Source organism: Molothrus aeneus, chromosome 2 (assembly GCF_037042795.1).
Source record: "Molothrus aeneus isolate 106 chromosome 2, BPBGC_Maene_1.0, whole genome shotgun sequence".
NCBI lineage: Eukaryota > Metazoa > Chordata > Aves > Passeriformes > Icteridae > Molothrus > Molothrus aeneus.
The window spans coordinates 59,855,540-59,873,299 of record NC_089647.1 but is presented as its reverse complement, the minus strand read 5'-3'; the positions used below and the strand labels follow the sequence as shown (position 1 = coordinate 59,873,299).

The 17,760-nt window shown below is 33.7% G+C and overlaps 1 protein-coding gene across 1 annotated transcript in view; it reads left to right on the top strand.

Moving 5' to 3' along the window:
- The window catches only part of DIAPH3 (diaphanous related formin 3), a 213,752-nt gene that overhangs the window by 100,454 nt on the left and 95,538 nt on the right, over positions 1-17,760 (top strand). Inside the window, exons 21-23 of the mRNA XM_066571453.1 lie at positions 4,801-5,040; positions 7,599-7,728; positions 17,319-17,443. Coding sequence (XP_066427550.1) covers positions 4,801-5,040; positions 7,599-7,728; positions 17,319-17,443 — 495 coding nt within the window. The remainder of the gene's footprint in view (positions 1-4,800; positions 5,041-7,598; positions 7,729-17,318; positions 17,444-17,760) is intronic.

The following is a 17,760-nucleotide window of genomic DNA, read 5'->3' as shown; positions in this document are numbered from 1 at the left end:
GATTTTTTGATGTGGAATACAGTTACACCTGATTTACTTTCAGAAACTTTTCTCCATTTGGTTTGATGCTATAATATTTGGTTTTAAATTCCTCAATGACATCTGCCCTTGACTTCTGGTGTTAATTTATTTATTCTTGCTACCTGGATGAATTAGAGGTTTTACAGAGGATTTTACCTATATTAAGCTCTTGACTTGGTTTCCCACGAGGAAACCTTTTCAGTCTAATAGCATCTGCTCCATATGTGTCTTTTAATGAAAATAGCCTTTCAGACATCTGTTAGGCCAGCTAAAAATAGAAGAATTTTGGAAATTTGGACCTTCCCCTTCTTGGAAGTTTTGTTTTTAGGAAAATATCATTGTCTGGTTTCAACTTGGAGAAACAAAAGCGGTCTGCATTTCATACTGATCAAGATGTCAGTACATCTAATTGTATTTTTTGGATAAGACAAAAGAAAAGGGCTACTTTCTTTTCACAGAACTTACCTTCCTGTGAATTTCAGCCTGAAGATTGTAAGCTCAGCTTATTTTGACAGCTGTGTTGTAGCCCCCATTGGCAATTCTGAGATATGCTCACTGACCTTGCTGGGCCATCTTTGTTGAACATAATGCAATCCAAAACAGTACCAGGGATTTTCTGCACTGTGAATCAGTGCACTGTCATCCACAAGACAAGAGAAGGCTGCCTGTGTGCAGCTAGGAGGTAATTGATAGGTGTTGTCCCCATGTCACTTATGATACACTGCCTTCTATTCTGCTCTGAATATCCTTTAGGAAAATATTTGATTTGCAAGAAACTTACTTAGTGGTTCAAGCTGTTTATAATTCAGGCTGGAGAAGCAGAGTAACAGGATATGCTCTCCATCAATGCTAATAAGGCTGAAAAGTCATTAGTTCAATTGTTGGCATGTATACATATATATATATATGTGGGTATGTATATATATATATATATATATATGTTAATATGTGTACTCAATTTCGCTTAAGTAATTTTAATTTTGTGTTGGCAGTTCTTGACTTTATTATTATTTCCTTGAGGAAAAAGAGTATATCAAAGGTGAAGAAAGAGGTACTATTTCCACTATACATAAAAACATTTCAACAAAAATACTGATTTTTGTCACGAATTGACTTCCCATAGTGTGAAATAATGTTTGATCTTTCCAGAATGCTGCTGGTTTTCACTAAGATTTAGGCATGTTGGCTGTCCTTTTCAAATTGAGCAGGATGTTCTTTTATCTTCTTTAGATGTGATAAAATATCTGTTAAGGTATCAGTCCTTCCCTATTTGATTTTTTTTCCTGTTTTTCAAGTGCCTGGGTTTAAAGATAAGTGTCATTTTTACCTCTGCACTCTTAGGAGTTCACTGATGCTGCAGAGGTGAAAGCCATACATTATCCACAGGGAATGGTGTTCCAGTTTGCTCTCTTTAGTCAGCTTGGCTTTAACTGTTATTTTACCTTTTCGATGAGACATTTTCAGGTGGTCTGACAGCCTTAGCACTGGTACTCCTTTTAAAGAAGGTATGAAACTGATGTGCTTGCAGTGTTTTTTTCTATGAGCTTGTGACAGGAATGAAACCCCTTCAGTGATCAAAATGTAGTGTCAGTGGAACTTCTGAGATGCTTTCCTTTACTTGACATCAACAGAAAAAGATAGTGAGAGTACACATATATCAGATTGCACATTCTTGTAGTTGCCTTGTGATTTATGCTGTATTTGAGAGGAGAACCTGTCTTTGCTGTTGGATGTGAGATCTGTGAGAGCTGCTACTGGGTATCTCAACTCATAAGTCAGTTCCCATTTGGACTTGCTTGTAGAGAAACTCTTTTTGTGGACTATTACTTAAAAAGTAGCACAATTCATTACCTGTGCACTGAGTTCTCTGACATGTATAGGTTTCTAATTCAACTTCCTGTTTTAGTTATTTGGATTGTTTTCGGAATTCCACTATCAAAACTGACATAAACTTATGTCCTTATACTCTGATTATAAAAAAAAAAGGGGTATTAACATAAGATATGGTGAGCATTGCAAGACTTAGATTCTTAGCACCTCTTGTGGTAGGGTGTATGGATTTTACAGTTTAAATATAACTGTGAACTACATGTCACAAAAAAAGCCATATGTTACTAAGGGAACTCTTCTCAATTATTGACTTAGCAAACAGGTGAAGAAATAATACCAACAACATGCATTGTGCATGGATTTCAGAGCATTTTCAACAACAACAATAATACTAGTAATAGCAATAATAACAATCCCAGTGGCATTTCTGTTGTGTTTCTGGCATGTGTTCCTGTTTCTAATTTTTAAGATTACATATTTCTGCATTCAGCTTTAAGAATTGCATACTTATGTACTGGACATCTGAATTTCTTGTAGTTCAAGTGGTTCTGATGAAAACTTTGCACCTTTTATACAGATGTGCATGCTCATGTTTGTGCAACACATCTCTGTGGTCCAAAGTACATGAATATTTCAGTTTTGAGGATCTGCCTGTCTGAAAAGCCAAGCATCAACAAGTGATAGATCTTCTGGTGATTCAGTAGTATCTTGAATTCAATACCATTTAAAATCAATGCACCTTACAGTGAATTTTTGTAGTTTCTATGGTTTAATATTAATGATCATCTCTATTGCACCCTGAGTATGGTATTAAATACTAAAAATCTGGATAATTTCAATGGAATGTTGTGGGGTTTTTTTTCCTAGTCTAGTCCCAATTTTTTTTCTGGCTAACTTTAGGACAAAACTTATGACTAAAAACATGTTCTCAAGATGCTGAGAAGTAGTAGTAGTAGTACATATACAAATTTAGCAAGATAATTGAGGAAAAGGAGTTAATAGTGATTCTTCCTGACAGAAATTGTAGAATGAATTTATGACACTTGCTTCTGTCCACTACCTTAACATTTTTTTATGTAGTTATTCTTAAATTAGGTATAAAGTTGTTGGAGTACTATCTTAATTTCATGTGGAATTCAGTTATTTCTGTTTCTATTTTGCTGTGAAATGCCCTGTTCAAATTCAAGTGCCGTTATCCTTATTTATCCATTCTTAAGTAAGAATTTTACCACACTTGTTGGATGCTATTTGATGTAGTATAAGAACAGAATATCTGCCTACAGTTGGTACTGAGTTAATAATGTTCAAAGTGTACATTTTAAGTGTTTTACTTGATGACCAGGCTGGAGGCAGTCAGTCAACTAAAGTACAACAGTTGATTTTCAACCTAGTTTAATCTGAAAGACATCCTGATTGTGTGATCTGCTCTATGATGAAAACCAAAGTATGGTTAGTGGAAATTATTTCTTATTTTACATCAAGATTTTTTACCTGAAGTAAAATCCAAATGGTGTGTTTACTTCAATGAGACATTATCATGTGGCTGCACAGCTATGCAGGCATTTCTGAAATGGCCTAGTGGCATAAAATGTTAACTCTACCTGATTTTATTTTCTTCTACTGTCACAGTAAAACCAATAAAATAGATTGTAAATTCCATCTTCTTCTGCCTCTATATCAAACCCTTTGGATGAGACAGCCTTCAGTTTCACTTTACACTGAAAATGGATAGAGTGTCACCATTGTCCTTTACACTGAGTCTCTGGGGGTAATCAGTGCCATATGACTTATGAATGCTGCACTGTCAGAGGAATTTTCACATTGGTAGACTTGATCTGTGTTGAGAAATAGTCTGTAAAACCCTTAGGTATCACTGTGGTTTGGAGGGGGATATGTCCAATTTAAAGGCAAAAGTTTAAGGCCATTATATGAAGCCTACTGCTTTGTAGGAGAAGTGCCAATATTATTGCTTCTTTCTTGCATCGAGAAGTACTGATAGCGGGAAACAATGTGTTCCTTATTAAGAAAAAAAAGTAAAAACTTAGTTTAAGGTTTTGGGAATTGTAAAGAAATTATTGTCTTGAAACTTGCCTTGAAAAGAAGAGGACAAGCATGAGGAAGGAGATCTTATGGAATTCATGAAATTGATGAGAAAACAGGGAGAGGGAAAAAGAAGATAAGCAGCTCATTGAATAATGTTTTAGTGTTCCTTGTGTGGATGTAGTAAACAATGTGCAAAGTACGTCTGGAGTGAGAATTCGGTGACCTAGTTTATAAGAAGGTCAAAATTTATGCTGAAAATACATGATCAGTAAGCCATAGAAAAAGCCAAGTCTTTTGTATATGATCAACAGAAGCTGTTTTCCTGGAAGCATTCAGCTGCAACTAATGAATTGTATTAGGTTAGTATACAGGGGTGTAGGGTGTATGAATATTGGTATATATTAGTGTATACTGTATTGAGTGTTTCAAAGATTTTTCAAAACTGTTATTTTCCTGCAAGTTTATCATAGGCTCTTATTGACGTCAGCTTTCAAATATTTGCACCAGAAAATGAGATTTGTCTTGTTTTGGTACATCCAGAGTTATACAAAATTTGTGAACTACTTTCATTCCTTTGCAACTACTGGGTCATAAACTTGGATTAGTTTTATAGGATTTGGTATATGAGTTGACAGATGTGATATATGATGACACTTTATCTTTTATTGCTTACACATACTAGTTATTTGGAAAGGATGGGGGCAGTTCCTATTAACCACAAGATGGGATTTCAGTTGCTTACCCAAGTGTCTCTCATTCATTCATTTATTTGCTATCAGTTATAGCAGATATATTGCTTCTTCAAGCCTGTCACACCAATAAATCATTTCAGAGCATATGCATTTGTACAGTGCCAAAGTGTACCATGAATTTTAAAGGAAATCTTCTATTTTTCTTTTCAATCAGATGAGCAACGTGAAGAGACTACGGCCACGGCTCAGTGCTATTCTTTTTAAGCTTCAGTTTGAGGAGCAGGTGAACAACATCAAACCTGACATCATGGCTGTCAGTGCTGCCTGTGAAGAGATAAAGAAGAGTAAAAGCTTTAGCAAGCTACTGGAACTAGTATTGTTAATGGGAAACTACATGAATGCAGGTTCTCGGAATGCACAGACCTTTGGATATAATCTCAGCTCGCTATGTAAAGTGAGTTTTGAAATGTCCATATACTGCATAAATACTCTAGTTTTGATGTTTTTCCTGCAGTTAATTATTTGCTTACTATTTTTTTCCTTATTATTTGCATTAGTTGATAGTTTGAAAAGTACAGTTGATCCATGAATAGTCATCTTAAAACTGGCTTGCATTTAATCACTTTTAAGTGATTTTATTTTGAGGGAATAATAAAAAACCTAAACTAAATAAGGTTGTGTAAGGATCCAATCACTGTGATCATAGTAGTTTTGTAATTTTAACATGTCTGAGCACTTCTAAGACATCTATTACATTTTAGTATGTTTTAATACTGTTATGTTTTCTTTTGGACATGAATTTACTCCTTATGTGATTCTCTTATGTTGTTCAGTTTCATCAGTTTCTTGCTTCTTCTGTTTTTTCTTAAATTTTCACTCTTTCAACTTTTGTATAAGGTATATACAAGAAAATGTCTATACTTTTCTGGGTGTTAATTTATAATCCATTCTAAGGCTAGCTACCTTGCCCATATTTAGTGTTGTTGTTTTTTTCCTATGCTCCCTGGGAGATTGCTGAATAATCTTCAGAGTGCACATGTAGTTCTTACAAGGAAGGAATTATTTGAAACTTTGTATGTACTCTTTGTCTTTCTGTTTCTTTTTTGCACAAGAGAAAACACAATATGTTAACTTCTACATTCATGAAACTGATCATCTTTATTCTGCCATATTTCAGAAGAATTCTTTCACTGAGTGTTGAATGTGATACCTATGACATAAATATTCATAAAGAATAAGTTACATTCTTTCCCTAGTCTAAAGTAAGCATTAAGCATGAGTCATCCACCTGGAGTTAATACACTGTAGATGAAGTGATTGAGTTAAAAAGACAACTTGCTGAGGAACATATTCAGAAGGAAGATACTAAAGGTTCTTTATCCTTTAGGTGCATTTACTTAAGTATGATTTTACAAGAATCTGTCCTATGTCTGGTTATATTCTCTGTATTTTTAATGCACAAGACAAAAATATATTATGAAAAGAATAAGAGCAGGATCAAAAGTCAATTTATCTTGGAGAAATAATTTATTAAGATCTAGAATATGAAGATTTGGAAGATAACCATGGAGTACTAGATATAGGAGAGGGAATTGATGTATATAGATAATGAAAGTATGGAATGAATGACTGTATTAGTTCTTCTACATCAGAGAACAGCCATGAGTAGTCTCAGGAGATACAATATTGATATGCTAATACTCAATCATCCATTAATTATTGATGTATTAAATTATATGCATGTTTATAACACAGGTTCGTATTTATAGCTAACTATTGTTATGTATCACAGTGTATTACATGCACCACAGTGTCACATTGTAGAAGTTTTTTGTGGTGTTATTGAGACATCTTTCAGTGAGATTCCCAATACAATAGAAGTAACATATTTTATAACATTGCATACAGTAAGGCTCCTAGAATATATTTTTGGGTTTTGATATATATGTGTTCCATTTCCTGTTTATTTGGAAAACTGTGTTATTAATCCACTTTTCTGAAGGAAAATATACATGCTCTGGGAGAGTACATCTCAGCATAGTAGCACTTTGATCTTTGAAAATAAACAGACTTTTTAGAGTTAATTATGAAAAATCAATACTGTGTTAAGGACTTGGTGCCGTGATATTCAGATGGACAAGTCTTTGTGTAATTGTGGCAGCCCTTTTTATACTCCTGTTTACTTTGTGCCTACATGCTTCTATACTTTTCCTAATATTTTTTTTAATGCAGAAATAGTTCTTAAGTAGTGAATAAACACTTTCATATGTGATGTCATTTTCTATTTATAAAAATGTCTTTGATTTAAAAGAACATCTCATTTGAAAGACTGCAACAGAAGTTTGTCAGTTGTCAATTGTTAGTGTTTTTACTCAAGTAGCTGCAAGACTTAAATTGGCCAGGCTTGAAAATAATTTTATATGTATAAAGAGTCTAGAAAGAAAGCTTTACATTTAAGAATTCTTTAAGTCAGCATTTTTAAACAATAAGACCTATGAGTTCTTATTTACTGTATTGAGAATTGATAACAGGAACTTGTGCGTGTTGAGCTTGTATAGCTTCCAGTACATAAATATTTTTAGGTTAGAGTTAATTTTATACATAAAGAAGGAAATCATGTCATCACTGGATACGTGCATTATGTACAGTTCGATTTTGTTGATTTAACTTTGATTTTTCTTTTTTGTACCTTCATGTGCTTATTCACAGTTTTGTAAATATCCCCGTATTGTTGAAATAATTACATTTTAAAAAGAAATATGTATACTGTTTTTGAATACTGAACAAAAAAATTGCGTGAAATGAAAAAATACTTATTCCGACCTTTCTAGGGATTTTTAGCAAGGGGGGAAATGAAACAGCCCATTGCTGTCTTAAAAAAAAATGTACTACTCTAATAGTTTGCTCTTTCCTTTCTCAGATTAATAATTACTAATATATATCAATTATTAAAATGGCCAGAAATAGAATTTTTCTCAGTGTTTTTACATTTCTTTTTTTTCCCCTTCCCAGCTGAAAGACACAAAGTCAGCAGACCAGAAAACAACATTGCTTCATTTTCTTGTAGAAGTATGTGAAGAAAGCTATCAGGATGTCCTGAACTTTGTTGAGGATTTTCAGCATTTGGATAAAGCTAGTAAAGGTTTGTGTAACTAACTAAAAGTTTTGATTTTGACACATTTCAATGTCTTGTGTATAAGATGATGCTTATTTTTTACTAACAATATTGAAGAAATAGATATTAATAATCAATATCTCAGATCAGTAATTTAAGCTGCTGCGAATGGTCTTGAATTGTTTGGTCCTCTAACACTTACTACAGGACTTCTCATTACAGTTCCTCTAACATATTTTCTAGAACCATTTTCCATACTGGATTTCTTTTAAAAGTTCTTTTCTGTTACCCGATCTTAATTCCAATCTTTGATCTTTTATACGGTAAGTGTATCATTCACCATCTTCTAATTCAGACGTGTAGAAAGGCTGTCCTGGCATCACTTTATTTTATTTTATTTTATTTTTTTCAAAACATGGTACAGTTTCATCTTCCCTACATGTTTCTTTTTCATGCAACAGTAGCATTGGAAGTCAGTAAAACGTGTAGTTTCATCATGCAATATAGAATCTGTATAAGCACCAGCAGAGTTTTTTGAAATTAACTTCTTAATTAAAAGCTCCTTTTCTACATTTTATAAGTTTAAGTAATTTAAACAGGCAAAGGACAAGGGTAGAAATTGATGGTACCTTAGCACTGTCCTTCTCTGGCAGGAAAAAGTGATTTGATGGGCTCAGTTAAAAATATTTTAGTTTATGTCAGTTTGGAAAATATCACTGTTTATCTATAATGTTTTGTAGATTGTCACTCTCATACCTCAGTCAGTCTCCCTGCCACAAATTACAATTTTGCAAAAGATGCCTCTGATAGAGGACTTGAGATAGTGGTCACTTACATAGAGTTAACTTTCTGCTTCTTAAAATTTCCAGTTTTACTTGGTGTATTATAACCCCAAAAATTTCAATTATTTTTAAATAGCTGTCAAATGCTTCAAGCCCTTCACCTAACTGTTTATACTGGTAATAGAAACAGTTTCTGCTGTATCTTAATTTGATGTGTTTGACATTATTTTCAGTGTTAACTGGTCACTGATTTTTTTTTTCATCACTAAAATGTTATTGTATGTATTGTGGTTGAGTTTATTTTTATCCTTAATTGAAGGCAGTATTTTCAGTGTAGACAGTTGTCTTATATGACACTGCTGACTGTTTTCTGGAAAATTTCTGAGATCTAGATCACTGACCATTCAAACAGTAGCCAGTAAAATTATCAGTTAGCCCAGGCTTTTTGTTCTGTTCTAGGCATCTGGTAATCACTAGCAGAGTCTTTGATCTCACTCAATATGAGGTAGGATGGAAATCAATGATCATGTTTTCAATTTTATATATTGAATTCACTACAGCGTATTCTGAGATGCATTTTGCATTTCAGTTTTCCTGTGTGAAGAAGACAAAAGCTTAGGATATCTAACAGATTAGGGTATCAGTGTGTTTGTTTATATTTGTTTTCCTCCCTGCAAAACTCCATTCTGTTTTTCAAAGACTCCTGCTGCACTGGAATTTTGGAAAACCCAGCAGATCACAAAAAACTGTAACTCATGGAGTTTTTATAAACCTTTTAGTACTTCTGTAAAAGTACATTTTGATGAAGCAAGTTGATTTAATATGCACCGACTTTTGTACAGTAAATTTTTAATGAAGTGGCTATTTTTGCTTGAGCTTAGCAGAAGGTCAGTTATAAAGAAAGTCTGTGAATCTGTTCAGTCACATCCACTGTAATGGTCTCATGTATTACTGATATGCTGATGAAGTCTAACAAGTTGACCAAGAGAGCTGGAAATTCATAGCAGATATTACAAGCCATCATTATGGCTGCTAGGAACAGTGATAGAGGGGAAGTAATAAAAAATCTTTTCTATAGTCAGATATGTGTATTCCAAGAAAAAAAAAAAACCAACTTGTGGTAGAACAGAGCTTTGGTACTGAGGGCTTAGAGGATTTCCTCCATTCTAAGATATTGTAATTTAGGGTTTATTAGAAATAATCCATCCTGATTTGCATTCCTGGGAGGCAATTTACACTTCCAGTAAATTTGGCAAACCAGTGGATCCAAATGCTATGTCTAAGGGTTACAGGCTGCTGATAGCCCAGAAGGGAGGAAGTCAGCCTTGGTTTTTCCTGTCATCCAATAGGTTCTATTCACACATATGCTGCTTTGTTCATTAAAGTTGTTGGGTGAAGAGACAACGACAACATTGCTCTTTTCTGCTTTTGTGTCATATTAATATATTGTTCAATTTTTCCCTGAACCATAGAGGTAGCATTTTGTTCCAGTACTTGTTTTTAAATCCTCTTCTGTAGCTTTTGTTCTGGCAAAGGTTAGGACCTTGTACAGGTGGCAGAATTTAATTCCCTTCATGGTTTTACTGAACTTTGTTTTCTGAAGTAATTCTTAAAAATATTTTCCGATAATAAATCAATGAAGTTGGATAAGAATATTCTATTCTCCTATACCTTTGTTGCAAGCTATTTTTTTATTGAACTGGTTTTATTACCTGTCTGCATATTCATGTCTTCAGATACAATAATTTCACATTTTTATCTGACATAGAAGAATTATTTGCAGCTGTTCTTTAAATTTAAAGATATGTAAATACCATTTCAACAATATTAACAGAAAACTTGAAGTTGCACATATATATTTATACATAAAAAATGGAACTATACTGTGCACTTGTTAGTTTTGGCTTGATCATCTTTGAGTAATTGTTGAGTCTTCCACAGGTATCTCAAAACAAGTGTCTTAAAGGATGCTTTTTTGTAGAATTCTTCCTTGACATGACTGTCATTGTATTAGCCAGCCTATTTGTAGCATGCCTTGGATTTTTTTGGTTTATGCTTCCTCATTCTTAAAACTTCTCTTTCAAGTTATTTCTTATTCAAAATAGTGAACATTAGAACATTACAGCGTTCAGCAACTCGTTTACTTTTTATACTTCCCAGAAGAAACATTCATGCTTCTTTAATTTCATTAAACATTGTCCAGTGACCATACAGTGAGCTGTTAAAATGGCTTGTAAGACTTCAAGAGCAGTGTCAAGTGACTGCACCAAGTAAATGGCAACACTATTGTATTTTATAAATTATTAAATATTTACAGTATGTAAACAATTGTTGCAGGAAAAATATTTTTTAAAATCCAGTTTTGAGAGGCAAACAGTAAAGGACATGACATGTGCAATTGAAGTTTGCTTCAGGGTATTTAAGGTATTTAATTTGTGGTTTTGGTTTCTTTCCATTGTATGCTAAAGTTTTCGTTTTTACTTCTGCAATACTAGAAGTAGATTTAATTCATTGTTACAGTACATGAATTAAAGATACCTTTTTACTTTGAAGTGTAACAAATCCTGTTTTCTAAGTGCTCTTAGATCAGCAGGAGGAACCTTCATTGCAGCTAATGAGCTTACAGATATGACAGTTCCTGAAGATTTCTATAATTAAAGCTGTCCTTTCTTTTAAACATAATGACTTCCCTGCTTTTCTGTTAGTATTCCAGACAAGAAATATTTTGGTAATTCAGTACAATTTACTAATTTCTTATTTTATGGTATTATAAAGTTTTATATTGCATTTATGCAGGCTGCTGTTTTACTTGATTGACTCTAATTTACACAGACCTCACAGGTAACTGTGTATTGAATCTTTCATATTGTACTAACACTGTAAAGCTGCGGATTTTCCTTTCTCCAAAAGACATTAACTCATTACAGCTTTACAAGTAACCTATCCATTTTCTCTCTTTTGAAACTTCATTTTTTTTAATAGACAATTGATTTCACTTCAAAATTAAAAAAGCTAGAAACCAAATTGAAAATGTGAAGTTTAAACTGTATCAATGAAAAATAGGGCACCTCCACCTATAAAACTTAAAGACATTAGGGCAGCATGAGAGAAAAATAGTTACATATATGTCATAAGAATTCTATACGTCATAAGGAAAGGGTGTTTTTCTTATTAGAGAATTTCTAAGGTAATGACAAGTTTCTCAGTACTATTTAATAATATATTTATTCTATGCATTTCTTGGGTTTTGATTTGGGTCACAAATTCACAGGCTCTTGTTTTCAGGCCATCAAGGTTATATACTCTGTAGGGAAAAAATGTGGATATCTGCTGAAATACAAAAAATATTGAATGGGTTATGCAGAAATCGATTGCAAGAGGTACCTTAAAATGGTGGAAAAGGCAATTAAAAAAGCTGAATGCATTGTGCAGATGTATGGACCCTTAAAGGTGAGAAAGCTTAATTTTAATGAGTAGGAAGGTGCTGAAGTTGCATTTAGATGTACATGTAGACTTGTGTATCTTGCTACCTATATACCTCAGGGAGTTTGATTTTAGAGTGACAGTATTGGATAGAAGATTGATAAATGTGGCCACTTTTAAACTTTTACTTTTAACTCTACTAGACTGATATTCATTGCTATTCCATGCTAATAGTTCATTTGGAATCATTATTAACCACTCTTACTGCATATTTAAAACAGTTAGTTATTAACAATCTTACCCTAAATTATCTGCAAGTATACAACACACTGCAGTCAGCTCAGCACTTTGTGGTCCCCAAGGAAGCAGGTGGTGAGGCTCAAGAATTCTTCAGCAAGGGAAGCTGCCACTGATGCAAGGATCTTCTTTGTTCTCCCTCCTCTGAATTTAATTTCTTCTTTTATAAGATGGTTTTGTCTCTTGACAGATCGTGATCCACCACTGTACCATATCACTGTGTGCTGTGTAACACTGGGGGACCTTGGTCCCTGTGCTCAGGGCTAGTGCCACATCCTGTTGCTTGGCCATTTTTTCCTGCTTGCCTTAGCAGCTGCTTCTTTCTTTCAGTAGCAGCTCAGGGATGAATAACTGACAATCAGTGAGTTGTCATTCAGGTGTTTCTGTTTTCAGCTGTTTCCCATATTAAGAATTTCTGAGCTTAAACTGACCATTAAAAAAAGAGATGTGGTGTCAGACTGCATTTCTCCCAGGAGGCTTTTGAAGTTTATAACAAGTCCAGCAGGCCAGGATTCTTGTGGAGGTAGTATAGGGCATAGTTGCTGTAAGAACTGAGGCCTACTACTACTGGTGATAGTACTGGTGAAATGGGTACAAAAATGTTTCCACATTGTTTACCAGTTACACTACATTGGTGTGCTCGTATTTGAATTAAAAAAAAGAGACTAAAATCCTACTTAGGTGTTTTTTTCATGTGTGAAACTAACATCTACTCTGGCTACAGAAGGGAAAGTCTGAGTGCTAAAGAGCCAGTGGCATTGTCAGAGCTTTGGGAAAAAAAAAAGATCTCAAAAAGAGTGTTGTATGCACCTTAGGCACACACACACAAAGAAGAAAGGGGAGAGAAAAGGTAAGAAAGCCAGAAAGTGGCTGTAGAGACAAGGGAAATCATTATTTTTGAAGAAAAAAAATATGAATTTTGTATTTTCAGTGCTGTGTGACACTGAGTATATCCAAGTAGATATTTTGCTACTTTTAATGATATTTCAGATCTTTGCTGGTGTTTACAGAAACACTCAATACTTTTCCTCTGCAGTATTTCTTTGTTAGTGCTCTAAATCCACCTGAAAATATGGGTGAGTTTTTTCTTCTTGGTTATTGGGCTTTTTCTGGCTATGTTTTGTCATTTAAGTTTTCTTTTAAATGCTGCATTTATAATATGATGACAATTTTAGAGAATTATTCAGTAAACTCAGTCAGTTCAGTGTGATTTTTACATGGCAAAACTAATACTACATTTCCAGAATATTTTTAATAATATGGTATAATTTTTTGTATCAGGCTAGAAGTCAGTATGTCACTGTCACTCTCTTAGAATAAAGGGGCCATAATAGCACAAGGGAAGCAAAATACTGGTAGACAAGAGGATGAAAATCGTGATTAGGAGATGGCAACATCCAAGCAAATTGTCATAGAGTGTGGGCATGATGTCTGAAATACTGACTGATGCAAAAAGTAGCAAAAGGTTTGCAGCAATAAACATGAGAGAACATGCAAGTATTGCTTCACTTTGGAGAATTATTTCTACTATTTAAGATTAAACAGATACGGTTTCAAAGCTAGATTAAATATTGTTTTATTTTTAAGCAAGAATAATGATGGGATGGGAGAGATGGGAGTGAAAATTCTTCATAGAAATTTCTTGAAAGAAAAAAATTCAGAGTACAGTATTCTCATACTGTAAATACCAGTTTCATATTCTGCATCCTGAGATAATTGAGATGAAACTAGAAGTTTAGTAAGTACATTTTTTATCAAGTTTTGCTGTGGCTTTTGTAATGTTGTGCTACTACAGAATATTTAAGAAACTGAAAAAATAATGATTTGAGCAATTTCATGTCTTTATATCTGACTTTATCGATATGAAGATTTATAAAGGAAAGAATAATCCAACACAGACAGAGGTTAATGAGAGTAGCATAAAATAAAAATGAATTTATTGGTAGCTTTGGTTATTAATTTATTTTTTTCAATCCCATAAAATCTATGTTGACTTTAGTAAAGCACTTGATATTATGTACAATGGGAGAATATTAATTAGAATAAAAAGTAGAAGAAACAAAATACTGTCTTAAAAGGAACATGGTTAAAAAAAATAAATTGTGATATTGCACCAATGAGCATGTCTGACACAGGGTTAGATAGTTTGCCATATGAGAGGGGTATTGGGTTGTCATCACTGAGTGATCCTGAGGAAGCAGAATAAAAGAAAAGAAAATCAATAGCACGAAGATCATGCATCTTGATACTGTAATAAGAGCCTTGGTCAAAAAAAAAAAAAGAGGATATTTTGTAAGTTAATCAGATAAGGTATTCCCAGAATAACTGGAGAAATTGTAATGCAAGAATTAAAGGGCTGGTGGGTCATCACCTGAGACACTGCAGAAATATTTGAAAACAGAAGCAGGTGAAGAGGCTTCTGGTATAATTGTAATATTAGAAAACCAGATTCAGAAGCCCTAAGAATGAAGTTGTTTTAACCATTAAAAACAGATGGTGGGAAATCTAATTATTGCTTACAAAAATAGCAGGAGCCATTCTGGAAGAGGACTGTGAGAGCTTAGGGGGTATGAGCAGGTGTAAGTAGGAGATTGTTTAGGCACACATGCATTGTATTCAGCAAACAACTTGGCTTTGTAGGCTCACTGACATTCAGAACCCCAGGGTTTGACTTCGTTTTTTAACTGGCATTTGAGTTGTATACTTCAGTTTGGCTTGGGTTTATTTCTGAATCCTTCCAGGATTAGGGGTTAAAGTTAAAGAGGTTTTTTTTTCATTTTCTGCCATTCTTCTATGTCCCTTCAGATTTTATACCATGGCTTTCAGAGTCACACAAGAAAAGATTGGCAATTATTTTATATGATCTTTTGTTGGAAGAGCTGGTTATATTTACGGGTTTGATTTTTTTTTTTTTTAATGTTTTCACTAAATTGAAAGCTGCACAGACAATGGTACCAAACTTAATAGCAGCATATTGTGAACTAGCCTTTATTTGAGGGTATCATCAGAAATATAGGCTTAAAGGAAAATATATCTAATAGTTATACACTGCTGAAATCAAAGGCATGCTGAAATCTTAAGTTCAAGAAAAACCTAAGATCATGACAGAGGAAAAGAACCTCTTCAGGACAAAATAGAGTTATAAAGATTCTTGATCAAACATGTAAATGTTCAATGTCAAAAAACCTGAAGAACTAGTGTGAAAAACTCTGGCTTGCTGGAAGCAAGAGCTTGCAAATCTCTTGTATAGAATGTGTTAATCAGCTCTAGGCACTGAGTTATTTTGCTGAATTTTTCATCTGGGTAAAAGAGTGTAGCTGTTACTCAGCTGCTGCCTGCAACTGGTGTAGAGGACTTTTTGGTGTGTTGGGCTTTTGTCATGTTTTAAGTTGGTGTTCCTTGCCAGCACTCAAAATATTAACATTATATACTATATGTACTATGTGTGTATGTCACATTAATTTATACTATGAACTCTTTATGCAAGATAAACGGTCTTGTGAAGAGTCCAAGCAATACTTAGATTAGGCACAAGTTGTTATATTCTGTGTTTCTTAGCATGGTGTGTGCCTAACCCTCAGATGCTTCTCATGACAGCAGAAGTATGACTTTCTATTAAAATCAGATTTGTTTCTGAGGCTGGTGAAGATGGAAACATGTCTTAGTCAATATTGTCAGCTTCTAATTTCAGCTATGCTCCCCAAACAAAAGAATTTTTGAACTACTGAAGCCAACTGACCTAACTGGTGATGATTTGCTGAGTCAAAATGTGCAAGTCTAACATACAATTGAAAAACTATTTTTTAAGTAACCAGAGGCTTTTAAAAATGGTGATTATAAAGCAATTTATCACATTGCCATGGATCATTTTATAGTTGTCTTAACCTTTCTGCTATGAATGGGATTGTAGTTGCTATGCAGCATTTTACTGTGGTAATTTGGGAACTCTGTCAGGCTTTTATCAGAGAAGGATGTGTTTATTCTATGTATTTTATATTTTCTCTCACATAACTATTTGGTGGATGAAACTAGGTATCCACTACAAAGTGTAGTAACATCATAGGGATACAGGCTTTCTCCAAAGAGTTTTTTTTAAGATGAAGATGAAGATAACTATACCTTTACAGATATTTACACTATATTATGAATGAAATAAATCATTAAAAAGAAAAAAGTCTTTGGACTAGAATTCACCGTGTGTTCTTACATCTTTATATATTGCTCCTATGAAACTTGAATAAATGCTAAGTTGCCTTCATAAATAATTGAAAACAAGTTTTAACCGATGGCAATAATATAGATCTAAGAAAGAACACATGCTAATTATCCTAAGATTACTCTGGTCACCTTGATATTTCAATCAACTATTTACAGATAAAGCGTTCAACTTTACATGCATTGCTTCAAATAAATGAAAGTTGTATCTCTCTTTTCCTGGCAAAGAAAATTTATGCTTTTTCTTCATCCTTCTATAAATCCCTGATGTTTCAGCTCCACTCCTTTCTTTTTCCTAAGTCCCTGTGTTGCTCTGTTGTACCCTCTCAAATGCTTGGCCAGCGCTTTTGCTCCAAAAAATTCTGTTGTGCTTTTTACCATACATAGTGCTTTTAAACTAGAGAACTGAGGTTTAGATTTTATGCATAGGTGTTTAATAGCCCAATTTTCTGTGTTTGAGAATCTTATTTTCTTTATGGTCGTTCATAAAAATGATTGTATTTTCTGTTTTAACAGAATGAGATGGAGACAAGCTTTGTGGTTTCTTAGAATATCTTGAAAACTTGTCCTTTGGTTAATCAGAGGAGACAGACTGGCATATATATATCTCAGGTTCCCTAAAACAGAGTGTTAATTGGAATGCAAAACCTTGGGCATAAAATCAGATGAAAATACAACATTCAAACAGCATACATCTAGTGAGAATAAAGAATCTGTGTAAGAGGGGAGAGCTGAACATTGTAGAGCAACCTCCTCATCTTGCATTGTAATTTGTTCAGTATGCTTTTATTTCAGAATTAACAATGTAGCATGCTGACTTGGGTAAGGTTTTAACTCTTGCATTTTGGAAACAATGGTTTTTATTTAGTGTGTTAACAGAATGTGTGTTCTGTATTTTAGTCTCAGCAGAAAACCTGGAGAAGAGCCTCAAGCATATGGAGAGGCAGCTTCAACAGCTTGAGAAGGATTTGCAGACTTTTCCAGTTCCTGAAGATAAGCACGATAAGTTTGTAGCAAAAATGTCAATATCCTTTGAGGCACTCTGCAAATCAAAAATCCCTAAGTAATTTTACTGCATTGCTTTAAATTTTAAATTTATTTGCATAACTTCTGTCTAGTTTGTACTATCTATTTTTGAAAAATATGACTTATTTTTCCTCTCGAAAACTACATACATGAATAGTCCAATTAAAGGATTCCCCTGAATTGGAATGAATGAGGGAAAAATGCTCACTGGCGGTATATGAGTTTCTTAACTTAGTAAAGAGAAGTTATAATAGGAATGTTAAGCACTCTAGTGTTACATGGTATTTTTATGTCAGAGTCTCTTGGAAAAATATGT